Below are 27,345 nucleotides of genomic sequence, written 5' to 3' on the forward strand. Positions count from 1 at the left end.
TACAAGATATCCATTCACGTTATCATGTATTTCTCCTGAAATTTATTAGTCATGTACTTAAGCCTGTCTTTAAATATCACGTGAAAGATGCATATTGTTGACCTAATACTCATTTTATTTGAGTCCTTTATGGGAATTAGGATCGCCAATTTGTTTGGAAACATAAGTTTCATTACATACGAATGAACAATTCTAGGAACCACCAGAGGGAAGGCACCTTATTTTTAAATGTTATTGTTATGGAAATGGCTGCATCTTATAACTTGAGTAATATTTAGTGGTATCATGCTCTGATATCTCTGTAATAAATAAAACAGCAATAATAACTCTTGTAATATTCATGTAACCAATAAGGTCAGACGTATCTGTAAACTTCATGTAAAAATAAAGACACAACTCTAGAGATAATCGTTTTTTTCTTCCTCTTTCATACACGAGATTACTTCAGCAACATTTCTTTAATCTGCTACAGATTTATATACGTTAATTCTGTCTGACACTCTAAGAGTGTTCTAAAGTTAATTTAAGTGTTTAAATTGAAAGCTTATACTGGATACAGAATTGCACTTTGCAGCACAAAGACAGAAATGTGAAACGTTTAATAACCAGTAAGCTCTGCAAAGGTTTGGTCCAACTCGTCTGAGATGGCCTTGTATTTGTCCTTCTCGTTGACCAAGTCATCTGTAAAAAGAAATCAAGATGAGAGTTTATATGAGATTTTAAAATGTAGAGTATAGAAGTGCTTAACTTCTTTACATACATTAGTTTTATGTGGTAACAGAGAAATAATAGTAAAATCTATTAGAATCCAAGTTCCCCCAATGGAACAGTGGTAGTTAAGTCTATGGACTTACAACACTAAAATCTGAGTTTAGATTATGTGCAGTGAACACAACACATACCCCAAAGAGAGTTTCCTCTAAAAACAAATAAACTGTTTGTGGACATCGGTATACATTTCCATGAGCACTTAACATCATGAGCATACGTATCCCATGAGCACACACAGAAAACAATATCTGTATGCCAACATAAAATAAAACACTTTACATGAAAATGGATAAATCATAAAGTTCTCCACATTAATAATGAATTTTAAAGGCATCTACTCTGGGATCATTCATAGCTATGTCCATTTAGTAAAAAGATTTAGAAGTATAGGGCTATAGGGCCTTTACTGGTAAGTTAGTAACGTGGGTAACTCATACGTACAACATTAAAACTATAATGGCATAAGTAGTCTAAACTAGAATGCGACTTTCCCCATACTATAAATCCACCAACAGGTTTTTTTACACTATCACTCACCAAGATTATATGTGGCATGACCTATAACTAAAAATTACTATGATTTAGTTTGAAGTTTGTTCATAATTTAAAACCATTCTATCCTTTTTTTCCTTTATTATATTTAATTGATACCAGGGTGAACAGAAGAAGTCTACGAATTTAGAACACCAATAGCCGGGTATCGATTCCGTGCAATAGACGTATCATGTAACTTTGTTGTAAGAAATAGACTATTCTCTTTGTTTTTACCTTCAAGCCTGTCAACTTCTTTCTGAAGTTTCTGAACAGATCTTTCGGCGAATTCTGCTCGAGCTTCAGCCTAAAGTAACAAAAAAATCGAATAACACAATTTTTAAAGTAAAAACTTACTGTTATTGTTACTGTATATGGCATTTAAGTTCATGTTAACCTAACTTATCGTGTGTAAATATTTTTCAAACTGTAAACAATATGGTACTCTATTAAACCATTGAAAACAAAAAAGGAAAATAACCTTTACCATAAAGAATGGCTATCTCGCATTTTTTCCATACTTTTGTTTTCATTTACCTCATACTATAGCAGTTTTAGCTGAGTTTTCTTCTATTAACTTATTATTTAAGACTATAAAATTCTTATTACACAAAATCCATAAAATTCTATTCAAAAGTAAGCTTCGTTTTAGAATTATAATAAGATATAAAATATCCCAGATTTCAGAGTCTCCTGAAGTGAAAGTTATGAGAACATGAATGTCAATTATCATGTTTTGTGTATTGTTGCACAGCTATTTCCAACACAATTATAATGCTTTGTGTAGTGCTAAACACAGTTGCAGTACTTTGTGCAGTATTGTACGAATACTTCTAAAACAATTATAGTGTTTTGTGTAATACTGCACATCTACCTCAACACAGTTATAGTGCTTTATAGAATACTGTGTAACTACCTCCAACACAGTTATAGTTCTTTGTGTAGTACTGTATGAATATTTCCAACAGTTATAATTCTTTGGGTAGTACTGCATGACTATTTCCAACACAGTGAGAGTTCTTTGTGTAGTAGTGTATGAATATTTCCAACACAGTTATAATTCTTTGTGTAGTACTGCATGACTATTTCCAACACAGTTATAGTTCTTTGTGTAGTACTGTATGAATATTTCCAACACAGTTATAGTGCTTTGTGTAGTAGTGTATAAATATTTCCAACACAGTTATAGTACTTTGTGTAGTACTGTATGAATATTTCCAACACAGTTATAGTGCTTTGTGTAGTAGTGTATGAATATTTCCAACACAGTTATAGTGCTTTGTGTAGTACTGTATGAATATTTCCAACACAGTTATAGTGCTTTGTGTAGTAGTGTATGAATATTTCCAACACAGTTATAGTGCTTTGTGTAGTACTGTATGAATATTTCCAACACAGTTATAGTGCTTTGTGTAGTAGTGTATGAATATTTCCAACACAGTTATAGATCTTTGTGTAGTAGTGTAGGAATATTTCCAACACAGTTATAGTGCTTTGTGTAGTAGTGTATGAATATTTCCAACACAGTTATAGTGCTTTGTGTAGTACTGTATGAATATTTCCAACACAGTTATAGATCTTTGTGTAGTAGTGTATCAATATTTCCAACACAGTTATAGTGCTTTGTGTAGTACTGTATGAATATTTCCAACACAGTTATAGTGCTTTGTGTAGTAGTGTATGAATATTTCCAACACAGTTATAGTTCTTTGTGTAGTAGTGCATGACTATTTCCAACACAGTTATAGTTCTTTGTGTAGTACTGCATGACTATTTCCAACACAGTGAGAGTTCTTTGTGTAGTACTGTATGAATATTTCCAACACAGTTATAGTGCTTTGTGTAGTAGTGCATGACTATTTCCAACAGTTATAGTTCTTTGTGTAGTAGTGTATGAATATTTCCAACACAGTTATAGTGCTTTGTGTAGTACTGCATGACTATTTCCAACACAGTTATAGTTCTTTGTGTAGTACTGTATGAATATTTCCAACACAGTTATAGTGCTTTGTGTAGTAGTGTATGAATATTTCCAACACAGTTATAGTTCTTTCTGTAGTAGTGTATGAATATTTCCAACACAGTTATAGTTCTTTGTGTAGTAGTGCATGACTATTTCCAACACAGTTATAGTGCTTTGTGTAGTAGTGCATGACTATTTCCAACACAGTTATAGTTCTTTGTGTAGTAGTGTATGAATATTTCCAACACAGTTATAGTTCTTTGTGTAGTAGTGCATGACTATTTCCAACACAGTTATAGTGCTTTGTGTAGTAGTGTATGAATATTTCCATCACAGTTATAATTCTTTGTGTAGTACTGCATGACTATTTCCAACACAGTTATAGTTCTTTGTGTAGTACTGTATGAATATTTCCAACACAGTTATAGTGCTTTGTGTAGTAGTGTATGAATATTTCCAACACAGTTATAGTGCTTTGTGTAGTACTGTATGAATATTTCCAACACAGTTATAGATCTTTGTGTAGTAGTGTATGAATATTTCCAACACAGTTATAGTTCTTTGTGTAGTAGTGCATGACTATTTCCAACACAGTTATAGTTCTTTGTGTAGTAGTGTATGAATATTTCCAACACAGTTATAATGCTTTGTGTAGTAGTGTATGAATATTTCCAACACAGTTATAGTTCTTTGTGTAGTAGTGCATGACTATTTCCAACACAGTTATAGTTCTTTGTGTAGTACTGTATGAATATTTCCAACACAGTTATAGTGCTTTGTGTAGTAGTGTATGAATATTTCCAACACAGTATTAGTGCTTTGTGTAGTACTGTATGAATATTTCCAACACAGTTATAGTGCTTTGTGTAGTAGTGTATGAATATTTCCAACACAGTTATAGTGCTTTGTGTAGTAGTGTATGAATATTTCCAACACAGTTATAGTGCTTTGTGTAGTACTGTATGAATATTTCCAACACAGTTATAGTGCTTTGTGTAGTAGTGTATGAATATTTCCAACACAGTTATAGTGCTTTGTGTAGTAGTGTATGAATATTTCCAACACAGTTATAGATCTTTGTGTAGTAGTGTATGAATATTTCCAACACAGTTATAGTGCTTTGTGTAGTAGTGTAAGAATATATCCAACACAGTTATAGTGCTTTGTGTAGTACTGCATGACTATTTCCAACACAGTTATAGTTCTTTGTGTAGTACTGTATGAATATTTCCAACACAGTTATAGTGCTTTGTGTAGTAGTGTATGAATATTTCCAACACAGTTATAGTTCTTTGTGTAGTAGTGCATGACTATTTCCAACACAGTTATAGTGCTTTGTGTAGTAGTGCATGACTATTTCCAACACAGTTATAGTTCTTTGTGTAGTAGTGTATGAATATTTCCAACACAGTTATAGTTCTTTGTGTAGTAGTGCATGACTATTTCCAACACAGTTATAGTGCTTTGTGTAGTAGTGTATGAATATTTCCATCACAGTTATAATTCTTTGTGTAGTACTGCATGACTATTTCCAACACAGTTATAGTTCTTTGTGTAGTAGTGCATGACTATTTCCAACACAGTTATAGTTCTTTGTGTAGTACTGTATGAATATTTCCAACACAGTTATAGTGCTTTGTGTAGTAGTGTATGAATATTTCCAACACAGTTATAGTGCTTTGTGTAGTACTGTATGAATATTTCCAACACAGTTATAGTGCTTTGTGTAGTAGTGTATGAACATTTCCAACACAGTTATAGTGCTTTGTGTAGTAGTGTATGAATATTTCCAACACAGTTATAGTGCTTTGTGTAGTACTGTATGAATATTTCCAACACAGTTATAGTGCTTTGTGTAGTAGTGTATGAATATTTCCAACACAGTTATAGATCTTTGTGTAGTAGTGTATGAATATTTCCAACACAGTTATAGTGCTTTGTGTAGTAGTGTATGAATATTTCCAGCACAGTTATAGTTCTTTGTGTAGTAGTGCATGACTATTTCCAACACAGTTATAGTTCTTTGTGTAGTACTGCATGACTATTTCCAACACAGTGAGAGTTCTTTGTGTAGTACTGTATGAATGTTTCCAACACAGTTATAGTGCTTTGTGTAGTAGTGCATGACTATTTCCAACAGTTATAGTTCTTTGTGTAGTACTGCATGACTATTTCCAACACAGTTATAGTTCTTTGTGTAGTACTGTATGAATATTTCCAACACAGTTATAGTGCTTTGTGTAGTAGTGTATGAATATTTCCAACACAGTTATAGTGCTTTGTGTAGTAGTGTATGAATATTTCCAACACAGTTATAGTGCTTTGTGTAGTAGTGTATGAATATTTCCAACACAGTTATAGTGCTTTGTGTAGTAGTGTATGAATATTTCCAACACAGTTATAGTTCTTTGTGTAGTAGTGCATGACTATTTCCAACACAGTTATAGTGCTTTGTGTAGTAGTGCATGACTATTTCCAACACAGTTATAGTTCTTTGTGTAGTAGTGTATGAATATTTCCAACACAGTTATAGTTCTTTGTGTAGTAGTGCATGACTATTTCTAACACAGTTATAGTGCTTTGTGTAGTAGTGTATGAATATTTCCAACACAGTTATAATTCTTTGTGTAGTACTGTATGAATATTTCCAACACAGTTATAGATCTTTGTGTAGTAGTGTATGAATATTTCCAACACAGTTATAGTGCTTTGTGTAGTACTGTATGAATATTTCCAACACAGTTATAGTGCTTTGTGTAGTAGTGTATGAATATTTCCAACACAATTATAGTTCTTTGTGTAGTACTGCATGACTATTTCCAACACAGTTATAGTTCTTTGTGTAGTAGTGTATGAATATTTCCAACACAGTTATAGTGCTTTGTGTAGTAGTGTATGAATATTTCCAGCACAGTTATAGTTCTTTGTGTAGTAGTGCATGACTATTTCCAACACAGTTATAGTTCTTTGTGTAGTACTGCATGACTATTTCCAACACAGTGAGAGTTCTTTGTGTAGTACTGTATGAATGTTTCCAACACAGTTATAGTGCTTTGTGTAGTAGTGCATGACTATTTCCAACAGTTATAGTTCTTTGTGTAGTACTGCATGACTATTTCCAACACAGTTATAGTTCTTTGTGTAGTACTGTATGAATATTTCCAACACAGTTATAGTGCTTTGTGTAGTAGTGTATGAATATTTCCAACACAGTTATAGTGCTTTGTGTAGTAGTGTATGAATATTTCCAACACAGTTATAGTGCTTTGTGTAGTAGTGTATGAATATTTCCAACACAGTTATAGTGCTTTGTGTAGTAGTGTATGAATATTTCCAACACAGTTATAGTGCTTTGTGTAGTAGTGCATGACTATTTCCAACACAGTTATAGTTCTTTGTGTAGTAGTGCATGAATATTTCCAACACAGTTATAGTGCTTTGTGTAGTAGTGTATGAATATTTCCAACACAGTTATAATTCTTTGTGTAGTACTGCATGACTATTTCAACACAGTTATAGTTCTTTGTGTAGTACTGTATGAATATTTCCAACACAGTTATAGTGCTTTGTGTAGTAGTGTATGAATATTTCCAACACAGTTATAGTGCTTTGTGTAGTAGTGTATGAATATTTCCAACACAGTTATAGTGCTTTGTGTAGTACTGTATGAATATTTCCAACACAGTTATAGTGCTTTGTGTAGTAGTGTATGAATATTTCCAACACAGTTATAGTGCTTTGTGTAGTAGTGTATGAATATTTCCAACACAGTTATAGTGCTTTGTGTAGTAGTGTATGAATATTTCCAACACAGTTATAGTGCTTTGTGTAGTAGTGTATGAATATTTCCAACACAGTTATAGTGCTTTGTGTAGTAGTGTATGAATATTTCCAACACAGTTATAGTGCTTTGTGTAGTAGTGTATGAATATTTCCAACACAGTTATAGTGCTTTGTGTAGTACTGTATGAATATTTCCAACACAGTTATAGTGCTTTGTGTAGTATTGTATGAATATTTCCAACACAGTTATAGTGCTTTGTGTAGTAGTGTATGAATATTTCCAACACAGTTATAGTGCTTTGTGTAGTAGTGTATGAATATTTCCAACACAGTTATAGTTCTTTGTGTAGTAGTGTATGAATATTTCCAACACAGTTATAGTGCTTTGTGTAGTACTGTATGAATATTTCCAACACAGTTATAGTGCTTTGTGTAGTACTGTATGAATATTTCCAACACAGTTATAGTGCTTTGTGTAGTACTGTATGAATATTTCCAACACAGTTATAGTGCTTTGTGTAGTAGTGTATGAATATTTCCAACACAGTTATAGTGATTTGTGTAGTAGTGTATGAATATTTCCAACACAGTTATAGTGCTTTGTGTAGTAGTGTATGAATATTTCCAACACAGTTATAGTTCTTTGTGTAGTAGTGCATGACTATTTCCAACACAGTTATAGTGCTTTGTGTAGTAGTGCATGAATATTTCCAACACAGTTATAGTGCTTTGTGTAGTAGTGTATGAATATTTCCAACACAGTTATAGTGCTTTGTGTAGTACTGTATGAATATTTCCAACACAGTTATAGTTCTTTGTGTAGTATTGTATGAATATTTCCAACACAGTTATAGTGCTTTGTGTAGTAGTGTATTAATATTTCCAACACAGTTATAGTGCTTTGTGTAGTAGTGTATGAATATTTCCAACACAGTTATAGTGCTTTGTGTAGTAGTGTATGAATATTTCGAACACAGTTATAGTTCTTTGTGTAGTATTGCATGACTATTTCCAACACAGTTATAGTGCTTTGTGTAGTAGTGCATGACTATTTCCAACACAGTTATAGTTCTTTGTGTAGTAGCGCATGACTATTTCCAACACAGTTATAGTGCTTTGTGTAGTAGTGTATGAATATTTCCAACACAGTTATAATTCTTTGTGTAGTACTGCATGACTATTTCCAACACAGTTATAGTTCTTTGTGTAGTACTGTATGAATATTTCCAACACAATTATAGTGCTTTGTGTAGTAGTGTATGAATATTTCCAACACAGTTATAGTGCTTTGTGTAGTAGTGTATGAATATTTCCAACACAGTTATAGTGCTTTGTGTAGTACTGTATGAATATTTCCAACACAGTTATAGTGCTTTGTGTAGTAGTGTATGAATATTTCCAACACAGTTATAGTGCTTTGTGTAGTAGTGTATGAATATTTCCAACACAGTTATAGTGCTTTGTGTAGTAGTGTATGAATATTTCCAACACAGTTATAGTGCTTTGTGTAGTAGTGTATGAATATTTCCAACACAGTTATAGTGCTTTGTGTAGTAGTGTATGAATATTTCCAACACAGTTATAGTGCTTTGTGTAGTAGTGTATGAATATTTCCAACACAGTTATAGTGCTTTGTGTAGTACTGTATGAATATTTCCAACACAGTTATAGTGCTTTGTGTAGTATTGTATGAATATTTCCAACACAGTTATAGTGCTTTGTGTAGTAGTGTATGAATATTTCCAACACAGTTATAGTGCTTTGTGTAGTAGTGTATGAATATTTCCAACACAGTTATAGTTCTTTGTGTAGTAGTGTATGAATATTTCCAACACAGTTATAGTGCTTTGTGTAGTACTGTATGAATATTTCCAACACAGTTATAGTGCTTTGTGTAGTACTGTATGAATATTTCCAACACAGTTATAGTGCTTTGTGTAGTACTGTATGAATATTTCCAACACAGTTATAGTGCTTTGTGTAGTAGTGTATGAATATTTCCAACACAGTTATAGTGATTTGTGTAGTAGTGTATGAATATTTCCAACACAGTTATAGTGCTTTGTGTAGTAGTGTATGAATATTTCCAACACAGTTATAGTTCTTTGTGTAGTAGTGCATGACTATTTCCAACACAGTTATAGTGCTTTGTGTAGTAGTGCATGAATATTTCCAACACAGTTATAGTGCTTTGTGTAGTAGTGTATGAATATTTCCAACACAGTTATAGTGCTTTGTGTAGTACTGTATGAATATTTCCAACACAGTTATAGTTCTTTGTGTAGTATTGTATGAATATTTCCAACACAGTTATAGTGCTTTGTGTAGTAGTGTATTAATATTTCCAACACAGTTATAGTGCTTTGTGTAGTAGTGTATGAATATTTCCAACACAGTTATAGTGCTTTGTGTAGTAGTGTATGAATATTTCGAACACAGTTATAGTTCTTTGTGTAGTACTGTGCAACAACTTCCGACACAGTTGTGGTGCTTTGTGTAGTAGTGTATGAATATTTCCAACACAGTTATAGTGCTTTGTGTAGTAGTGTATTAATATTTCCAACACAGTTATAGTGCTTTGTGTAGTAGTGTATGAATATTTCCAACACAGTTATAGTGCTTTGTGTAGTAGTGTATGAATATTTCGAACACAGTTATAGTTCTTTGTGTAGTACTGTGCAACAACTTCCGACACAGTTGTGGTGCTTTGTGTAGTAGTGTATGAATATTTCCAACACAGTTATAGTGCTTTGTGTAGTAGTGTATGAATATTTCCAACACAGTTATAGTGCTTTGTGTAGTACTGTATGAATATTTCCAACACAGTTATAGTGCTTTGTGTAGTAGTGTATGAATATTTCCAACACAGTTATAGTGCTTTGTGTAGTAGTGTATGAATATTTCGAACACAGTTATAGTTCTTTGTGTAGTACTGTGCAACAACTTCCGACACAGTTGTGGTGCTTTGTGTGGTACTCATGACTACTGCCAACACACTTATATTGGTTTGTGTAGTAAATTTTATATGCAAAAACGGCTCGTTTGGGCTGAGGTTTGTGAACCTGACGATGACCGAAGAAGGTCGAAACGTTGTTCGCTCTTCTATGTAAAAGTGTTTTCTCAGCCCAAACGAGCCGTTTTTGCATATAAATTTTCTCAAGAAGTGGGTTTCTCGTCATCACTGGTTTGTGTAGTATTGTGTGGCTACTTCCAGGTATGTTGTTATTGTTCTATACTTTGTTCACCAATAAAAACAGATCTTATTCAAAAGATTAATTCTTGCACTAAAAAACTTACGTTTTTACTTAGCTTTGTAACCCTGAAAAGTTGGATTCGCTATTTTGTAACTCTTACAAGATATGGGGATAATTGTCAGAAGTCAATAGTTTATGTCCTCGTAAACTGAAGACAGTCAAAAGGAATTATGTCAGCAATTTGAAAATACAGAAAGATAATAGAACTCACCTCCTTTAACCTGGAAGTCATGCTACGAATTTGAGTTTCATATGCTTCTTCTCTCTGTTGAGCCTAAAAAAAAAGAAACACATATCAATGGAATCTACACTCAATATATGGCATTAGTAAAATGTGTATTAAGCCTAAATTTTCCTTATTTGTGTAAAGCTGCTATAACGTTCAGAACATTTGAATTTGTGGTGCTGAGAGATTTCCCAAAAAAATAACAGTTTTATATTCTGTGCACAGTTTTAATTTATTAAAGAATAATGCAACTTAAAAAAACACTGAAGTTTTCAAAACTGAACTTAGTAAATGCGTTATTATAATTTATTACTTGTAGGAAAGGAAAGGTCGAAGAAAACGAAGAGCTAAGTTGACAATAAAGACGTCACTAAGAAGTAGCCACAAACTTAATGAATGTAAAAATTAATTACTATGAACTTTAATGTTAAAAATTTTAACTAGAGGCACAAGATAGTGAACCAGTAAAAACGTTGCAGAAGATAACTAAGAAGTTTGTGAATAGTGCTATAAACCGAAAACAAACATTAATAATTAGGCCTTTATACAAACACAATATCATTAACAAACACCATGAGAGATCCGTAATAAATTACAAAATATTAACTGACAAAGAAAGTAAACATAGAAAAGGGTAAAAATATATTCAAAGCAATTCGATAGTTTTTACAACGCTACATATCTGTGACACATATGGTTTTAGCATTACAAGATTCCAAACTTTCGCAGTAGTTTTCATGGCCTTCGTTTGTACTTTATTTATTCTATCACTTTCCTGCGTTGTATTTTAGATAAACTCTCTTGAAATCATTATGTATTAGATTAATACATTCTGGTATCTTTGAAATTGTTTTATGTGGTTAACCAACTCACGTAGACGTAACTTTGTTTAATATAAATAATTACCCGTACAGTAAACAACAAACTATATTAATGGTATTATAACGGCGTACAGTGTGTGAACATTTAGTGTACGACATGGTTTTACGAGTTCAAACCTAGGAATTCATAAAAACGTAGAATAAAACCGTTATAAAGAAAGTAGTAGCTAAAAGGTGTTCATGACCGTCTATGCAACAAACCGAAGCTAAATTATTACATAGTAAAAGTAAACCTGTAATGAAGATAAACTTAGCTGATTATCAAACGTCTGATTGGTTTTCACAAAGTGATAAGCATATGGTTTCGCACGAACTATACATGCATATTTTCAACTTAAATAAGTAGAAAAAGCCCAAAGCAACTTAATTTAATGTAAAGTTCATTTTTTACAAATTTACACGCGGGTTAAGTGTTGTTTGTGCGAAATAATTTGCAAATAAATAATCAAAGTTGAGGTCGAAACCAGTCTTCACGTGAGAACGCTACACTGTACCATCGTGTAACATACTCGTTGCATTAAAAAGTTTGACTGAGCAAAACATAGGTAATATAATTTTCAATAGAAAAGACAATATGCAATCTAGACTCCTCAGACGAAGCCTTTCAAATGATATTAGATTTTTAGAGTTTGATCGAGAAACTTGCGAGGAAAGTTCTGGGCAGGCAAGCATATTATTAATATATATTAATCCTTTTTTAAACAAATCGAATCAAAATTAGCAACTTCATTATTATTTTCATCAACTTTACCTTTTCCTCACTAACTTCCAACGATTTTAAGTTGTTACCGACAACACGTAACTCTTCTTCAAGTTCTACAATTTTCCTACAAAACATAACATACAGTTAACCCATAGATTTCTTTTCTTCAAAAACATGTGTTCCACTTAACTAAACATACAGTTAACCCATAGATTTCTTTAGTCCAAAAACATGTGTTCCACTCAACTAAACATACAGTTAACCCATAGATTTCTTTTGTTCAAAAACGTGTGTTCCACTTAAATAAACATACAGTTAACCCATAGATTTCTTTTGTTCAAAAACGTGTGTTCCACTTAAATAAACATACAGTTAACCCATAGATTTCTTTTGTTCAAAAACATGTGTTCCACTTAACTAAACATACAGTTAACCCATAGATTTCTTTTGTTCAAAACATGTGTTCCACTTAACTAAACATACAGTTAACCCATAGATTTCTTTAGTTCAAAAACATGTGTTCCACTTAACTAAACATACAGTTAACCCATAGATTTCTTTTGTTCAAAAACATATGTTCCACTTAACTAAACATACAGTTAACCCATAGATTTCTTTTGTTCAAAAACATGTGTTCCACTTAACTAAACATACAGTTAACCCACAGATTTCTTTTGTTCAAAAACATGTGTTCCACTTAACTAAACATACAGTTAACCCACAGATTTCTTTTGTTCAAAAACATGTGTTCCACTTAACTAAACATACAGTTAACCCATAGATTTCTTTTGTTCAAAAACGTGTGTTCCACTTAACTAAACATACAGTTAACCCATAGATTTCTTTTGTTCAAAACGTGTGTTCCACTTAACTAAACATACAGTTAACCCATAGATTTCTTTTGTTCAAAAACATGTGTTCCACTTAACTAAACATATAGTTAACCCATAGATTTCTTTTGTTCAAAAACATGTGTTCCACTTAACTAAACATACAGTTAACCCATAAATTTCTTTTGTTCAAAAACATGTGTTCCACTTAACTAAACATACAGTTAACCCATAGATTTCTTTTGTTCAAAAACATGTGTTCCACTTAACTAAACATACAGTTAACCCATAGATTTCTTTTGTTCAAAAACATGTGTTCCACTTAACTAAACAAAAAGTTAACCCATAGATTTCTTTTGTTCAAAAACATGTGTTCCACTTAACTAAACATACAGTTAACCCATAGATTTCTTTTGTTCAAAAACATGTGTTCCACTTAACTAAACATACAGTTAACCCATAAATTTCTTTTGTTCAAAAACATGTGTTCCACTTAACTTACATATAGTTAACCCATAGATTTCTTTTGTTCAAAAACATGTGTTCCACTTAACTAAAGAACCAAACCTTTTTTTGTTTTTTGAATGATTTTATTGTGATTTTATCTATTAAACACTAATTTTAATAGAAAGCTGACAAGGTTAAGTGTTTTAATAGTAATTCAACTCACTCAGTTATTGACTACAATAGAAACAGAAAACCACATAAAAATTATGTCACTTTTCCGAGTTTTTATATACCACTCTTTTACATCCATAAAATGCCGAGAACCTCAAAACGAGCCAAGCAGTCTCATAAAAGGAGCGGTCATGATCAAGATACAGTGTAGAATTCACCTGTGTGTGCATCAGATTTAACAATTTGGAGCGTTCAAAGAACTCTGTCACCACAACATTGAAGATATTTCTTGTTCAAATAACATCTGTTAAACCTTTCAAAATTACAACAGGACTGTCACCACAACAGTGAAGATAGCTTTTCTTCAAATAACAAGTGTTTAACCTTTCAGGATCGCAAGAGGACTCTGTCACTACAACATTAAAGACATTTCTTGTTCAAATAACTCCAGTTAAACCTTTGAGCATTATAACAGGATTCTATCACCACAACATTCAAGATAGTTCTTGTTCAAGTAACATCTGTTAAACCTTTAAGGATTATAAAAAGACTCTGTCACCACAACATTCAAGATAGTTCTTGTTCTTATATGTCTTACTGTACAAATATTATATATGATTTTTCAGAAGCTAAGTCAGTGTTGGAGAGAAAATATAGACCTGAAAATGTAGGTGAAAACATACAGTCGTGGTTTTAAATTTTTTTATACTTGTACGTCTATTCTATAAAACACATAATGTGTTAAAAACTTACGATTCACCCGTTTCCGCTCTTTCTTCTGCTCTTTCTAAATCAGCCTCAACCATGGCCAGTTTACGAGCAACCTACAATCATATTATGGCTCGAACTTAGAAAAAACACAGATTCTCCTTAGAAAAGTAAATCCTCTTCGAAACTTTAATAAGTTAAAGGTAACATACACAAAGATTTATATTTACGCAATTAGTATATGAAAAGGACATGAGTGACTTTTTTTTTACTCTTTAAATTTCATTTAATTTAAGTACAAATAACTATTAAAGCATTTTATTAATTGAAATAAGAATACTTTTAAAGAAAAAAATATTTGCCAATTTCATGTCCTTGAAGTAATCTAGTTATTATATTAATGTAGACAAACCGGTTTGTTAAACAGTATATTAACGTAGAATAATTTATTTGTTAAACTGGGCTACTCATAATGTTAATATAAAAGAACCTATGTGTTAACTATATTACTCAACTCGTAAGAAATGTATGCTTTAGCTGAATTAGCTCTTAATTAACGTGAGAAGATCACATTGTTTATTCAACAAGACACTTTACTATAGATTAAAGATGGCTAGCTACTAAAAGAAGTATTCATTTAAGTAAACTGGATATCGAACATTGGATACTGACTTTGTTTTATTGACAGGTGTTTCTCCATTAGTATCATGCTGTAAATGTTCTTTTAATTAATAGACTATATTTAAAAAGCGAAATTAAAATGTGATATTCTACAATGGTCTATCATCAAACTGGAGTACCTCCATTAACGAGTTAGTTGATTAACAAGCAACAGCCATGTGACATTCATGACATATAACAACGACATGCCATCGTCGTCACCTCATCATATTTTCTGTCAGAGTCTTCTGCCATCATACGTGCTTCTTTCAATTGAGCATCCAGCGAGTCCATGCGTTCCTCGTCTGTGATACTTCTGTGCTCCAGCATCTTGCGCATACTGGAAACGAAAGGACGGTTATTTCTAATATTTGTTGGTTTTATAGATACACACTTAAAACATTTATAAGAATAATATTCATATTTTAATTTTTACAAACAAGTACACTTCTTTTTACTATAAAACCTCTATTCTAGAACACAAATGGTCGTTTTCATTCGTATTCCACGTAGTTATGATCTTTATATACACTTTTATGCTCACCGTTCACTTTCATCAGCCAGTTGGGTGGCCTCTTCAAGCTTTTGAGTGGCGATTTTTAGCCGTTCTTCTGACCTCTCCAGGTCTTCCTCCAACAGTTGAACCCTTCTGTTGAGAGCAGCGACCTCTCCTTCAGCCTAATGTTCGTTATTAGTTATTAATTTCAAAGTTTTTAAGACAAATAAGCGATGTCCACTATCAGAGTTATTACTAAAGAATATTATAGTACAACACTCATGACAACCCATACATTAACACAAGTCAAACGAAAAATAATAATTCATATAAGACATTTATAACAACCTCTATGTTCACATAAATCAAATTATAATTACAAAGTAATATAACACAAAACTTATAACAATCCATATATATTCACACAAGACAAATGAGAATCGGTAACATAATTTATTACATACTAATTTCATGAGTTAACCTTAATAATATATTTGAAATATTTTGGGTAAAGGATTGAAATGCTTACTTACATTTTGAAGTGCTTTGTCTTTTTCTTCTAATTTGGCGTTCGCGGTAACAAGTTGTTCTTGGACTTGATCTAATTCGTTTTCAATCTGTTGAATCTTCTTTTGAAGGGTTCTCACTTCTTCTTCTGCCTATAAAGGTAAATCTGTCTTAAGAAGAAATTTCTTTCATTTCCTATGTGAGTCACCTTTTCAGCTAAAGATTTATAAATACTCTAAAATAATTAATTTCATCTCTAAGTTAAAGCATTCTAATTTTTCTTAATGACGAGAAACCCACTTAAAATAAAAATGTATCTCAGAACGGCTGTTATGGGTATTAACACTTTTATTGATAAGGAGAGAACAACGTTTCTACCTTCCTAGGTCATCTTCGATATGTTTCTATACTTCTCTTTCCTCTTAAAACTCGACAAAGTGTTTAACATGTCGGACTGGGAATCCAAGGGTTCCGGGTTCGAGATACGGTGCTTACCACACACGTTTCGCACTTTTAACTGTGGTTTTTATAAGAGTGACATTTCAACAATATCTGATCATTATGTCCATAAGGTTTACAAGTAATCCTTAAAAATTACGATGTGTTGTTTTAATTCCATTTTAAGAAAGGAAGCAAAACACACAAAACCTACACACAGTTACATAAACAGTAAAAACAAACTCCAAAATCGTAATGCTGATCGTGTAACCAACTTCAGACTTAGGATATAACTGAAATAAAAAAAAGTAAAAATTACCCTTAAACAAAAATATATTCTCAAAGGTATAAAGAAGTCTTAGAAATAAATTTAACAGCTATAAGTCTTAAATTCCATTTGAAAATAAGGAGCTCACATAAACAAAAATATAGCCTTCTCATTTATAGATTCATAAAGCCATATGTGTCTTTGTTAATATTCAAGAGTCAAGAACTGTTACTTTAAATAAATTATTAATTATTATTATTTCAATACTTAAGGTTTAAATATAACTGCTAATTACTTTCTTCTAATTTTTGTCAATTCTCAAAGAAGAATTTTTAGATAAAATCATTGATTAGTTGAGTGAGATAACAACGTTCAGAAAATGATGTTTACAATACTGATCAGATGTATGTTATATCTGATTAGATGAAACTATTAGCACTAAACCAATGTTGTATGTTGTTGGTGATGGAGAACGGTATTCAGAAAGAAATAATGATTAGGTTTAGGAAGTAGCACACAAATATCAGTTTATATTTGTTACCAATAATGTCCGAACAAAGAAAACTTCATTATGTTTTCACTTGTCTAAACAAATATTATGAGTCATTCTTGCAAGAAGGTGAATTTACCGTGTAAAAAAATGTCTGTGGAAGTATGTCGTAGTTTTGTATGGGCCTAAAACATTGCCATGTATAGTTAGGTGGGCTATTTTTAGTTAGGGAACTTTTCTGCCTAGCATCGAGTTACATATTACGTACGCTTCTGAGTAAGTGTATTTTTATATAGAGCTTTGCAAATAAAGAGGTTATGGCAAGAATAGTTTCTAAGTGCGCGTGTGTTAAGTAATATAACCTATGCAGTGCTTCCGTCATTAGTGTTTAGATTTATAAATAACCCAATAGTTAAATGAAGCGATATAACCCATATATTTCTAGTTAACTAAATACTTTAATAATTCGTTTATAAATCACATTTACTAAACGTTTTACCCCTTACCTAAGCTTACTTTCAAATATAATTTCAAAACCATCACTCTTTAAGTAACTGTTTCGTAGAGGGCAGGGTAATATCAGTTTTATTTATGCGGGAAAAGGAATTATTGAAGGGAATCGAACCAAGATAATGTGCACAACGATTGAACAAGATACGGGTATAGACAGCTGTACAAAGGAAACCTTTTTAATATAATACTGATATACAGAGCTATACAGGGGTAATACTTTACCATAAGTTAATGACGCCAACAGTTACCTTACCTTATCTGCACGAGCATTAGCATCACGACACTGTTGTTCGGCGATATCGGCCCGGTCACATGCGTTCTCTTTGTCCAGCTTCATGGCCTGCATCTTCTTCTTGATGGCCTCCATGATGCTTTACTGAACGATGGAACACTTTTGCGTCCAAACAAAACCCTAACCTCAGGAAGACTGCTGCAAACAACGTAAAGCCACTTTCACTAAAGCTTATCCAGGCTACTCATAATTGGTTGGTTATACCTTACATCATTTCCGTCGTTCTTTCCTCAAAAGAAGAAGTAGAAAAAAAAAGGTTTCCTTCAGTATCGAATATCATGCAGCCTTGGAAAAGTCTTACCATGAAAATATCTGGAAAATCTCCTGCATCTGGGAGGTTTCTATGTGGCTTATTGCTCAAAGGTAAAAAATATATGGAATATTTATTACATGATGTCAAAAACTTCTGCCTGGCATACAAAAATAATTGAACACAAATAGAGAAAAACGATATTTATAAATAAAATTTAAATTGATAAATTATTTTGGAGTATTGTGAAGTTAATTATCAAAGTGAAATTTAAATAACTAGCCTCTGTTAATTAAACTCGACGACAAGTAAATCATTAATTTGGAATTGTGGCTAATTAAACACCTAGGTTAAACTTAGATAAATGGTTACTATTAATAAGAAATAACTAAGCAACTCGTAAATCAGAAAAAGAATTATGCAAATAATTGATCATGATTTAATGAACCTCTTTAATTATGAATACACAAAGTCATAAAACACTGCTTTGAAATGATTAGAATGTATTGCTTTATAAGTTGGATACCGTCATCGTTAGCAGTATCTCTCCAGTGGTATCTCTCGGGGTACACCCAGCTTAGTCGATTTAGGATAATCCTTAATACATATATTGCAAAAGACAACGGAAGTTATCTGGTTATTCTAATAATGCGGCGATCGGATACCAAACGTTGTCACGGTTAACAGACGATATGGTCTACGAAGTCTAATCGCTATTTTGTTATTATTCACCTTATTATTAAATGTTAAATAGTGGTCAGTTTATACTTTATATTACGACTGCTAATCTGTTAAAAACTTCAGTTTTCTGGGAAAACTACTTGTGATAGCACAAACTGAAATTCAATGCTGGATCATCTCAGTAGAAAGTCTCGAATATTCGATTGAGGTCTAGTTTATTTTTAACAGTGAATTTAACAATAAAACATACGATTATCAATACCACGGTATATTTACTTAGCTTGTAATGATAGATGATCTTAGTAGAAAGTTTTGAATGTTAGATTCAGGTTTAGTTTATTTTTAAAAGTGAATTTAACGATAAAACATACTATTCTCAACACCACGATGTATTAACATAGCTTATAATGGTAGATCATCTTAGTGGAATGTGTGGAATGTTAGATTAAGGTCTAGTTTATTTTTATCAGTGACTTCAAAGATAAAACAAACAATTGTCAATACCACGGTGTATTAACTTAGCTTATAATGGTAGGTCATCTCGGTAGAAAGTCTGGAATATCCGATTCAGGTCTAGTTTATTTTTAACAGAGAATTTAACAATAAAACATACGATTGTCAATACCACGGTATATTTACTTAGCTTGTAATGGTAGATGATCTTAGTGGAAAGTTTGGAATGTTCGATTGAAGTATAGTTTATTTTTAACAGAGAATTTAACAATAAAACGTACGATTGTCAATACCACGGTATATTTACTTAGCTTGTAATGGTAGATGATCTTAATAGAAAGTTTGGAATGTTTGATTGAAGTATAGTTTATTTTTAACAGTGAATTTAACCATAAAACATACTGTTCTCAATACCACGATGTATTAACTTAGCTTATAATGGTAGATCATCTTAGTGGAATGTTTGGAATGTTAGATTGATGTCTAGTTTATTTTTAACAGTGAATTTAACAACAAAACGTACGATTGTCAATACCACGGTGTATTAACTTAGCTTATAATGGTAGGTCATCTCGGTAGAAAGTCTGGAATATCCGATTGAGGTTTAGTTTATTTTTAACAGTGAATTTAACGATAAAACATACTATTCTCAATACCACGATGTATTAACTTAGCTTATAATGGTAGATCATCTTAGTGGAATGTTTGGAATGTTAGATTGATGTCTAGTTTATTTTTAACAGTGAATTTAACAACAAAACGTACGATTGTCAATACCACGGTGTATTAACTTAGCTTATAATGGTAGGTCATCTCGGTAGAAAGTCTGGAATATCCGATTGAGGTTTAGTTTATTTTTAACAGTGAATTTAACGATAAAACATACTATTCTCAATACCACGATGTATTAACTTAGCTTATAATGGTAGATCATCTTAGTGGAATGTTTGGAATGTTAGATTGAGGTCTGGTTTATTTTGAACAGTGAATTTAACAATAAAACATACAATTGCCAATACCACGATGTATTAACTTAGCTTATAATCGTAGATCGTCTTATTTAAATGTTAGATTGAGGTCTACTTTATTTTTAACAGTGACTTTAAAGATAAAACAAACGAATGTCAATACCACGGTCTATTAAGTAAGCTTATAATGGTAGGTAATCTCGGTAGAAAGTCTGGAATATTCGATTGAGGTCTATTTTATTTTTAACAGTGAATTCAACAATAAAACATACAATTGCCAATACCACGATGTATTCACTTAGCTTATAATGGTAGATCGTCTTATTGGAATATTTGGAATGTTAGATCGAGGTCGAGCTTATTTTTAACAGTGATTTTAAAGATAAAACAAACCATTGTCAATACCACGGTGTATTAACTTAGCTTATAATGGTAGGTCATCTCGGTAGAAAGTCTGGAATATCCGATTGAGGTCTAGTTTATTTTTAACAGTGAATTTAATGATCAAATATACTATTATCAATACCTCGATTTATTAATTTCGCTTATAATGGTAGATCATCTTAGTGGAATGTTTGGAATGTTAGATTGAGGTCTGGTTTATTTTGAACAGTGAATTTAACAATAAAGCATACGATTGTCAATACCACGGTGTATTAACTGAGGTTATAATGGTAGATCATCTCAGTAGAAAGTCTAGAATATTCGATTCCATTCTATTTTATTTTTAACAGTGAATGTAACAATAAAACATACAATTGCCAATACCACGGTGTATAACTTAGCTTATAATCGTAGATCGTCTTATTGGAATATTTGGAATGTTAGATTGAGGTCTAGTTTATTTTTAACAGTGAATTTAACAATAAAACATACGATTGTCAATACCACGGTGTATTATCTTAACTCATAATGGTAGATCATCTTCGTGGAATGTTTGGAATGTAAGATTGAGGTCTGGTTTATTTTGAACAGTGAATTTAACAATAAAACATACAATTGCCAACACCACGGTGTATTAACTCATCTTAGTGGAATATTTGGAATGTTAGATTGAGGTCTAGTTTATTTTTAACAGTGACTTTAAAGATAAAACAAACGATTGTCAATACCACGTTGTATTAACTTAGCTTACAATGGTAGATAATCTTAGTAGAAAATTTGCATTATAGATTGAGGTCTACTTTATTTTTAACAGTGAATTTAACGATAAAACAAACGATTGTCAATACCACGATGTATTAACTTAGCTTATAATGGTAGATCATCTCAGTAGAAAGTGTGGAATATTCGATTCAGGTCTAGTTTATTTTTTACAGTGAATTTAACGATAAAAAATACTATTCTCAATACCACGATGTATTAACTTAGCTTATAATGGTAGATCATCTTAGTGGAATGTTTGGAATGTTAGATTGATGTCTAGTTTATTTTTAACAGTGAATTTAACAACAAAACGTACGATTGTCAATACCACGGTGTATTAACTTAGCTTATAATGGTAGGTCATCTCGGTAGAAAGTCTGGAATATCCGATTGAGGTTTAGTTTATTTTTAACAGTGAATTTAACGATAAAACATACTATTCTCAATACCACGATGTATTAACTTAGCTTATAATGGTAGATCATCTTAGTGGAATGTTTGGAATGTTAGATTGAGGTCTGGTTTATTTTGAACAGTGAATTTAACAATAAAACATACAATTGCCAATACCACGATGTATTAACTTAGCTTATAATGGTAGATCGTCTTATTGGAATATTTGGAATGTTAGATCGAGGTCGAGCTTATTTTTAACAGTGATTTTAAAGATAAAACAAACCATTGTCAATACCACGGTGTATTAACTTAGCTTATAATGGTAGGTCATCTCGGTAGAAAGTCTGGAATATCCGATTGAGGTCTAGTTTATTTTTAACAGTGAATTTAATGATAAAACATACTATTATCAATACCTCGATTTATTAATTTCGCTTATAATGGTAGATCATCTTAGTGGAATGTTTGGAATGTTAGATTGAGGTCTGGTTTATTTTGAACAGTGAATTTAACAATAAAGCATACGATTGTCAATACCACGGTGTATTAACTGAGATTATAATGGTAGATCATCTCAGTAGAAAGTCTAGAATATTCGATTCCATTCTATTTTATTTTTAACAGTGAATGTAACAATAAAACATACAATTGCCAATACCACGGTGTATAACTTAGCTTATAATCGTAGATCGTCTTATTAGAATATTTGGAATGTTAGATTGAGGTCTAGTTTATTTTTAACAGTGAATTTAACAATAAAACATACGATTGTCAATACCACGGTGTATTATCTTAGCTCATAATGGTAGATCATCTTAGTGGAATGTTTGGAATGTAAGATTGAGGTCTGGTTTATTTTCAACAGAGAATTTAACAATAAAACATACAATTGCCAACACCACGGTGTATTAACTCATCTTAGTGGAATATTTGGAATGTTAGATTGAGGTCTAGTTTATTTTTAACAGTGACTTTAAAGATAAAACAAACGATTGTCAATACCACGTTGTATTAACTTAGCTTATAATGGTAGATAATCTTAGTAGAAATTTGCAATATAGATTGAGGTCTACTTTATTTTTAACAGTGAATTTAACGATAAAACAAACGATTGTCAATACCACGGTGTATTAACTTAGCTTATAATGGTAGATCATCTCAGTAGAAAGTGTGGAATATTCGATTCAGGTCTAGTTTATTTTTTACAGTGAATTTAACGATAAAAAATACTATTCTCAATACCACGATGTATTAACTTAGCTTATAATGGTAGATCATCTTAGTGGAATGTTAGATTGATGTCTAGTTTATTTTTAACAGTGAATTTAACAACAAAACGTACAATTCCCAATACCACGATGTATTAACTTAGCTTATAATCGTAGATCGTCTTATTTAAATGTTAGATTTATGTCTTGTGTATTTTTAACAGTGACTTTAAAGATAAAACAAACGAATGTCAATACCACGGTCTATTAAGTAAGCTTATAATGGTAGGTAATCTCGGTAGAAAGTCTGGAATATTCGATTGAGGTCTATTTTATTTTTAACAGTGAATTCAACAATAAAACATACAATTGCCAATACCACGATGTATTCACTTAGCTTATAATGGTAGATCGTCTTATTGGAATATTTGGAATGTTCGATCGAGGTCGAGCTTATTTTTAACAGTGATTTTAAAGATAAAACAAACGATTGTCAATACCACGGTGTATTAACTTAGCTTATAATGGTAGGTCATCTCGGTAGAAAGTCTGGATATCCGATTGAGGTCTAGTTTATTTTTAACAGTGAATTTAATGATAAAACATACTATTATCAATACCTCGATTTATTAATTTCGCTTATAATGGTAGATCATCTTAGTGGAATGTTTGGAATGTTAGATTGAGGTCTGGTTTATTTTGAACAGTGAATTTAACAATAAAGCATACGATTGTCAATACCACGGTGTATTAACTGAGATTATAATGGTAGATCATCTCAGTAGAAAGTCTAGAATATTCGATTCCATTCTATTTTATTTTTAACAGTGAATGTAACAATAAAACATACAATTGCCAATACCACGGTGTATTAACTTAGCTTATAATGGTAGATCATCTCAGTAGAAAGTGTGGAATATTCGATTCAGGTCTAGTTTATTTTTCACAGTGAATATAACAATAAAACATACGAATGTCAATACCACAGTTTATTAACTGAGCTAAAAATTGTAGATCACCTTAGTACAATGTTTGGAATGTTACATTGAATGTAGTTTATTTTTAACAATGACTTTAAAGATAAAACATACGATTGTATATACCACCGTGTATTAACTTAGCTTTTTGTGGTAGATTATTTGAGTAGAAAGCCTGGAATATTCGATGGAGGTGTAGTTTATTTTTAACAGTGAATTTAACGATAAAACAAACTATTCTCAATACCACGATGTATTAACTTAGCTTATAATGGTAGATCATCTTTGTAGAAAGTTTGGAATATAGATTGAGGTCTAGTTTATTTTTAGCAGTGACTTTAAAGATAAAACATTAAATTGTCAATACCACTGTGTATTAACTTAGCTTATAATGGTAGGTCATCAGAGTAGAAAGTCTGGTATATCAGATTGGATCTAGTTTATTTTTAACAGTGAATTTAACGATAAAACATAGTATTCTCAATACCACGATGTATTAACTTTGCTTATAATGGTAAATTATATTTGTGGAATGTTTGGAATGTTAGATTCAGTTCAAGTTAATTTTTAACAGTGACTTTAAAGATAAAACATACGATTCGCAATACCACCGTGTATTAACTTAGCTTATAGTGGTAGATTATCTCAGTAGAAGTCTGGAATATTCAATTGAGGTCTAGTTTTTTTTTTAACAGTGAATTTAACGATAAAACATACGATTGTCAATACAACGGTGTATTAACTTAGCTTATAATGGTCGGTCACATCAGTAGAATGTTTGGAATGTCGATTGAGGTCTAGTTTATTTTAAACAGTGAATTTAACGATAAAACATACCATTATCAGTATCATGGTGTTTTGACTGAGCTTTTAATGGTACATCACCTTAGTAGAAAATTTGCAATGTAGATTGAGGTCTACTTTATTTTTAACAGTGAATTTAACGATAAAACATATGATTGTCAATACCACGGTGTATTATCTTAGCTTATAATGGTAGGTCATCTCGGTAGAAAGTCTGGAATATCCGATTGAGGTTTAGTTTATTTTTAACAGTGAATTTAACGATAAAACATACTATTCTCAATACCACGATGTATTAACTTAGCTTATAATGGTAGATCATCTTAGTGGAATGTTTGGAATGTTAGATTGAGGTCTGGTTTATTTTGAACAGTGAATTTAACAATAAAACATACAATTGCCAATACCACGATGTATTAACTTAGCTTATAATCGTAGATCGTCTTATTTAAATGTTAGATTGAGGTCTACTTTATTTTTAACAGTGACTTTAAAGATAAAACAAACGAATATCAATACCACGGTCTATTAAGTAAGCTTATAATGGTAGGTAATCTCGGTAGAAAGTCTGGAATATTCGATTGAGGTCTATTTTATTTTTAACAGTGAATTCAACAATAAAACATACAATTGCCAATACCACGATGTATTCACTTAGCTTATAATGGTAGATCGTCTGATTGGAATATTTGGAATGTTAGATCGAGGTCGAGCTTATTTTTAACAGTGATTTTAAAAATAAAACAAACCATTGTCAATACCACGGTGTATTAACTTAGCTTATAATGGTAGGTCATCTCGGTAGAAAGTCTGGAATATCCGATTGAGGTCTAGTTTATTTTTAAAAGTGAATTAATTTAATGATAAAACATACTATTATCAATACCTCGATTTATTAATTTCGCTTATAATGGTAGATCATCTTAGTGGAATGTTTGGAATGTTAGATTGAGGTCTGGTTTATTTTGAACAGTGAATTTAACAATAAAGCATACGATTGTCAATACCACGGTGTATTAACTGAGATTAAAATGGTAGATCATCTCAGTAGAAAGTCTAGAATATTCGATTCCATTCTATTTTATTTTTAACAGTGAATGTAACAATAAAACATACAATTGCCAATACAACGGTGTATAACTTAGCTTATAATCGTAGATCGTCTTATTGGAATATTTGGAATGTTAGATTGAGGTCTAGTTTATTTTTAACAGTGAATTTAACAATAAAACATACGATTGTCAATACCACGGTGTATTATCTTAGCTCATAATGGTAGATCATCTTAGTGGAATGTTTGGAATGTAAGATTGATGTCTAGTTTATTTCTAGCAGTGACTTTAAAGATAAAACATTAAATTGTCAATACCACTGTGTATTAACTTAGGTTATAATGGTAGGTCATCAGAGTAGAAAGTCTGGAATATCAGATTGGATCTAGTTTATTTTTAACAGTGAATTTAACGATAAAACATAGTATTCTCAATACCACGATGTATTAACTTAGCTTATAATGGTAAATTATATTTGCGGAATGTTTGGAATGTTAGATTCAGGTCAAGTTAATTTTTAACAGTGACTTTAAAGATAAAACATACGATTCGCAATACCACCGTGTATTAACTTAGCTTGTAGTGGTAGATTACCTCAGTAGAAAGTGTGGAATATTCGAATGAGGTCTAGTTTATTTTTAACAGTGAATTTAACGATAAAACATACGATTGTCAATAGAACGGTGTATTAACTTAGCTTATAATGGTCGGTCACATCAGTAGAATGTTTGGAATGTCGTTTGAGGTCTAGTTTATTTTAAACAGTGAATTTAACGATAAATCATACCATTATCAGTATCACGGTGTTTTGACTGAGCTTTTAATGGTAGATCACCTTAGTAGAAAATTTGCAATGTAGATTGAGGTCTACTTTATTTTTAACGGTGAATTTAACGATAAAACATACGATTGTCAATACCACGGTGTATTAACTTAGCTTATAATGGTAGGTCATCTCGGTAGAAAGTCTGGAATATCAGATTGAGGTCTAGTTTATTTTTAACAGTGAATTTAACGATAAAACATGGTATTCTCAATACCACGATGTATTAACTTAGCTTATAATGGTAGATCATCTTAGTGGAATGTTTGGAATGTTAGATTGATGTCTAGTTTATTTTTAACAGTGAATTTAACAACAAAACGTACGATTGTCAATACCACGGTGTATTAACTGAGATTATAATGGTAGATCATCTCAGTAGAAGGTCTAGAATATTCGATTCCATTCTATTTTATTTTTAACAGTGAATGTAACGATAAAACATACGATTGTCAATACCACGGTGTATTAACTTAGCTTATAATGGTAGGTCATCTCGGTAGAAAGTCTGGAATATCAGATTGAGGTCTAGTTTATTTTTAACAGTGAATTTAACGATAAAACATGGTATTCTCAATACCACGATGTATTAACTTAGCTTATAATGGTAGATCATCTTAGTGGAATGTTTGGAATGTTAGATTGATGTCTAGTT

At 31.5% G+C, this 27,345-nt stretch overlaps 1 protein-coding gene and 1 long non-coding RNA gene across 2 annotated transcripts in view; one reads left to right on the plus strand and one right to left on the minus strand.

Annotated features, from left to right (window-relative positions):
• Positions 1–399: 399 nt before the first annotated feature.
• LOC143238308 (tropomyosin) lies at positions 400–18,119 on the minus strand. Its single transcript, XM_076478411.1, has 9 exons — positions 17,894–18,119; positions 15,958–16,083; positions 15,473–15,606; positions 15,151–15,268; positions 14,314–14,384; positions 12,161–12,236; positions 10,514–10,576; positions 1,540–1,609; positions 400–681 (listed from the first exon to the last, which is right to left on the minus strand). The coding sequence occupies exons 1-9, from the start codon at positions 18,005–18,007 to the stop codon at positions 599–601; spliced, it is 855 nt and encodes a 284-aa protein (XP_076334526.1). The 5' UTR covers positions 18,008–18,119; the 3' UTR covers positions 400–598.
• Positions 18,078–27,345, plus strand: part of LOC143238322 (uncharacterized) — a 37,980-nt gene continuing 28,712 nt past the window's right edge. Inside the window, exon 1 of the long non-coding RNA XR_013020521.1 lies at positions 18,078–18,295. This is a non-coding gene — a long non-coding RNA (uncharacterized LOC143238322). The remainder of the gene's footprint in view (positions 18,296–27,345) is intronic.

This window comes from Tachypleus tridentatus, chromosome 2 (assembly GCF_004210375.1).
Source record: "Tachypleus tridentatus isolate NWPU-2018 chromosome 2, ASM421037v1, whole genome shotgun sequence".
NCBI classification, from domain to species: Eukaryota; Metazoa; Arthropoda; class Merostomata; order Xiphosura; family Limulidae; genus Tachypleus; species Tachypleus tridentatus.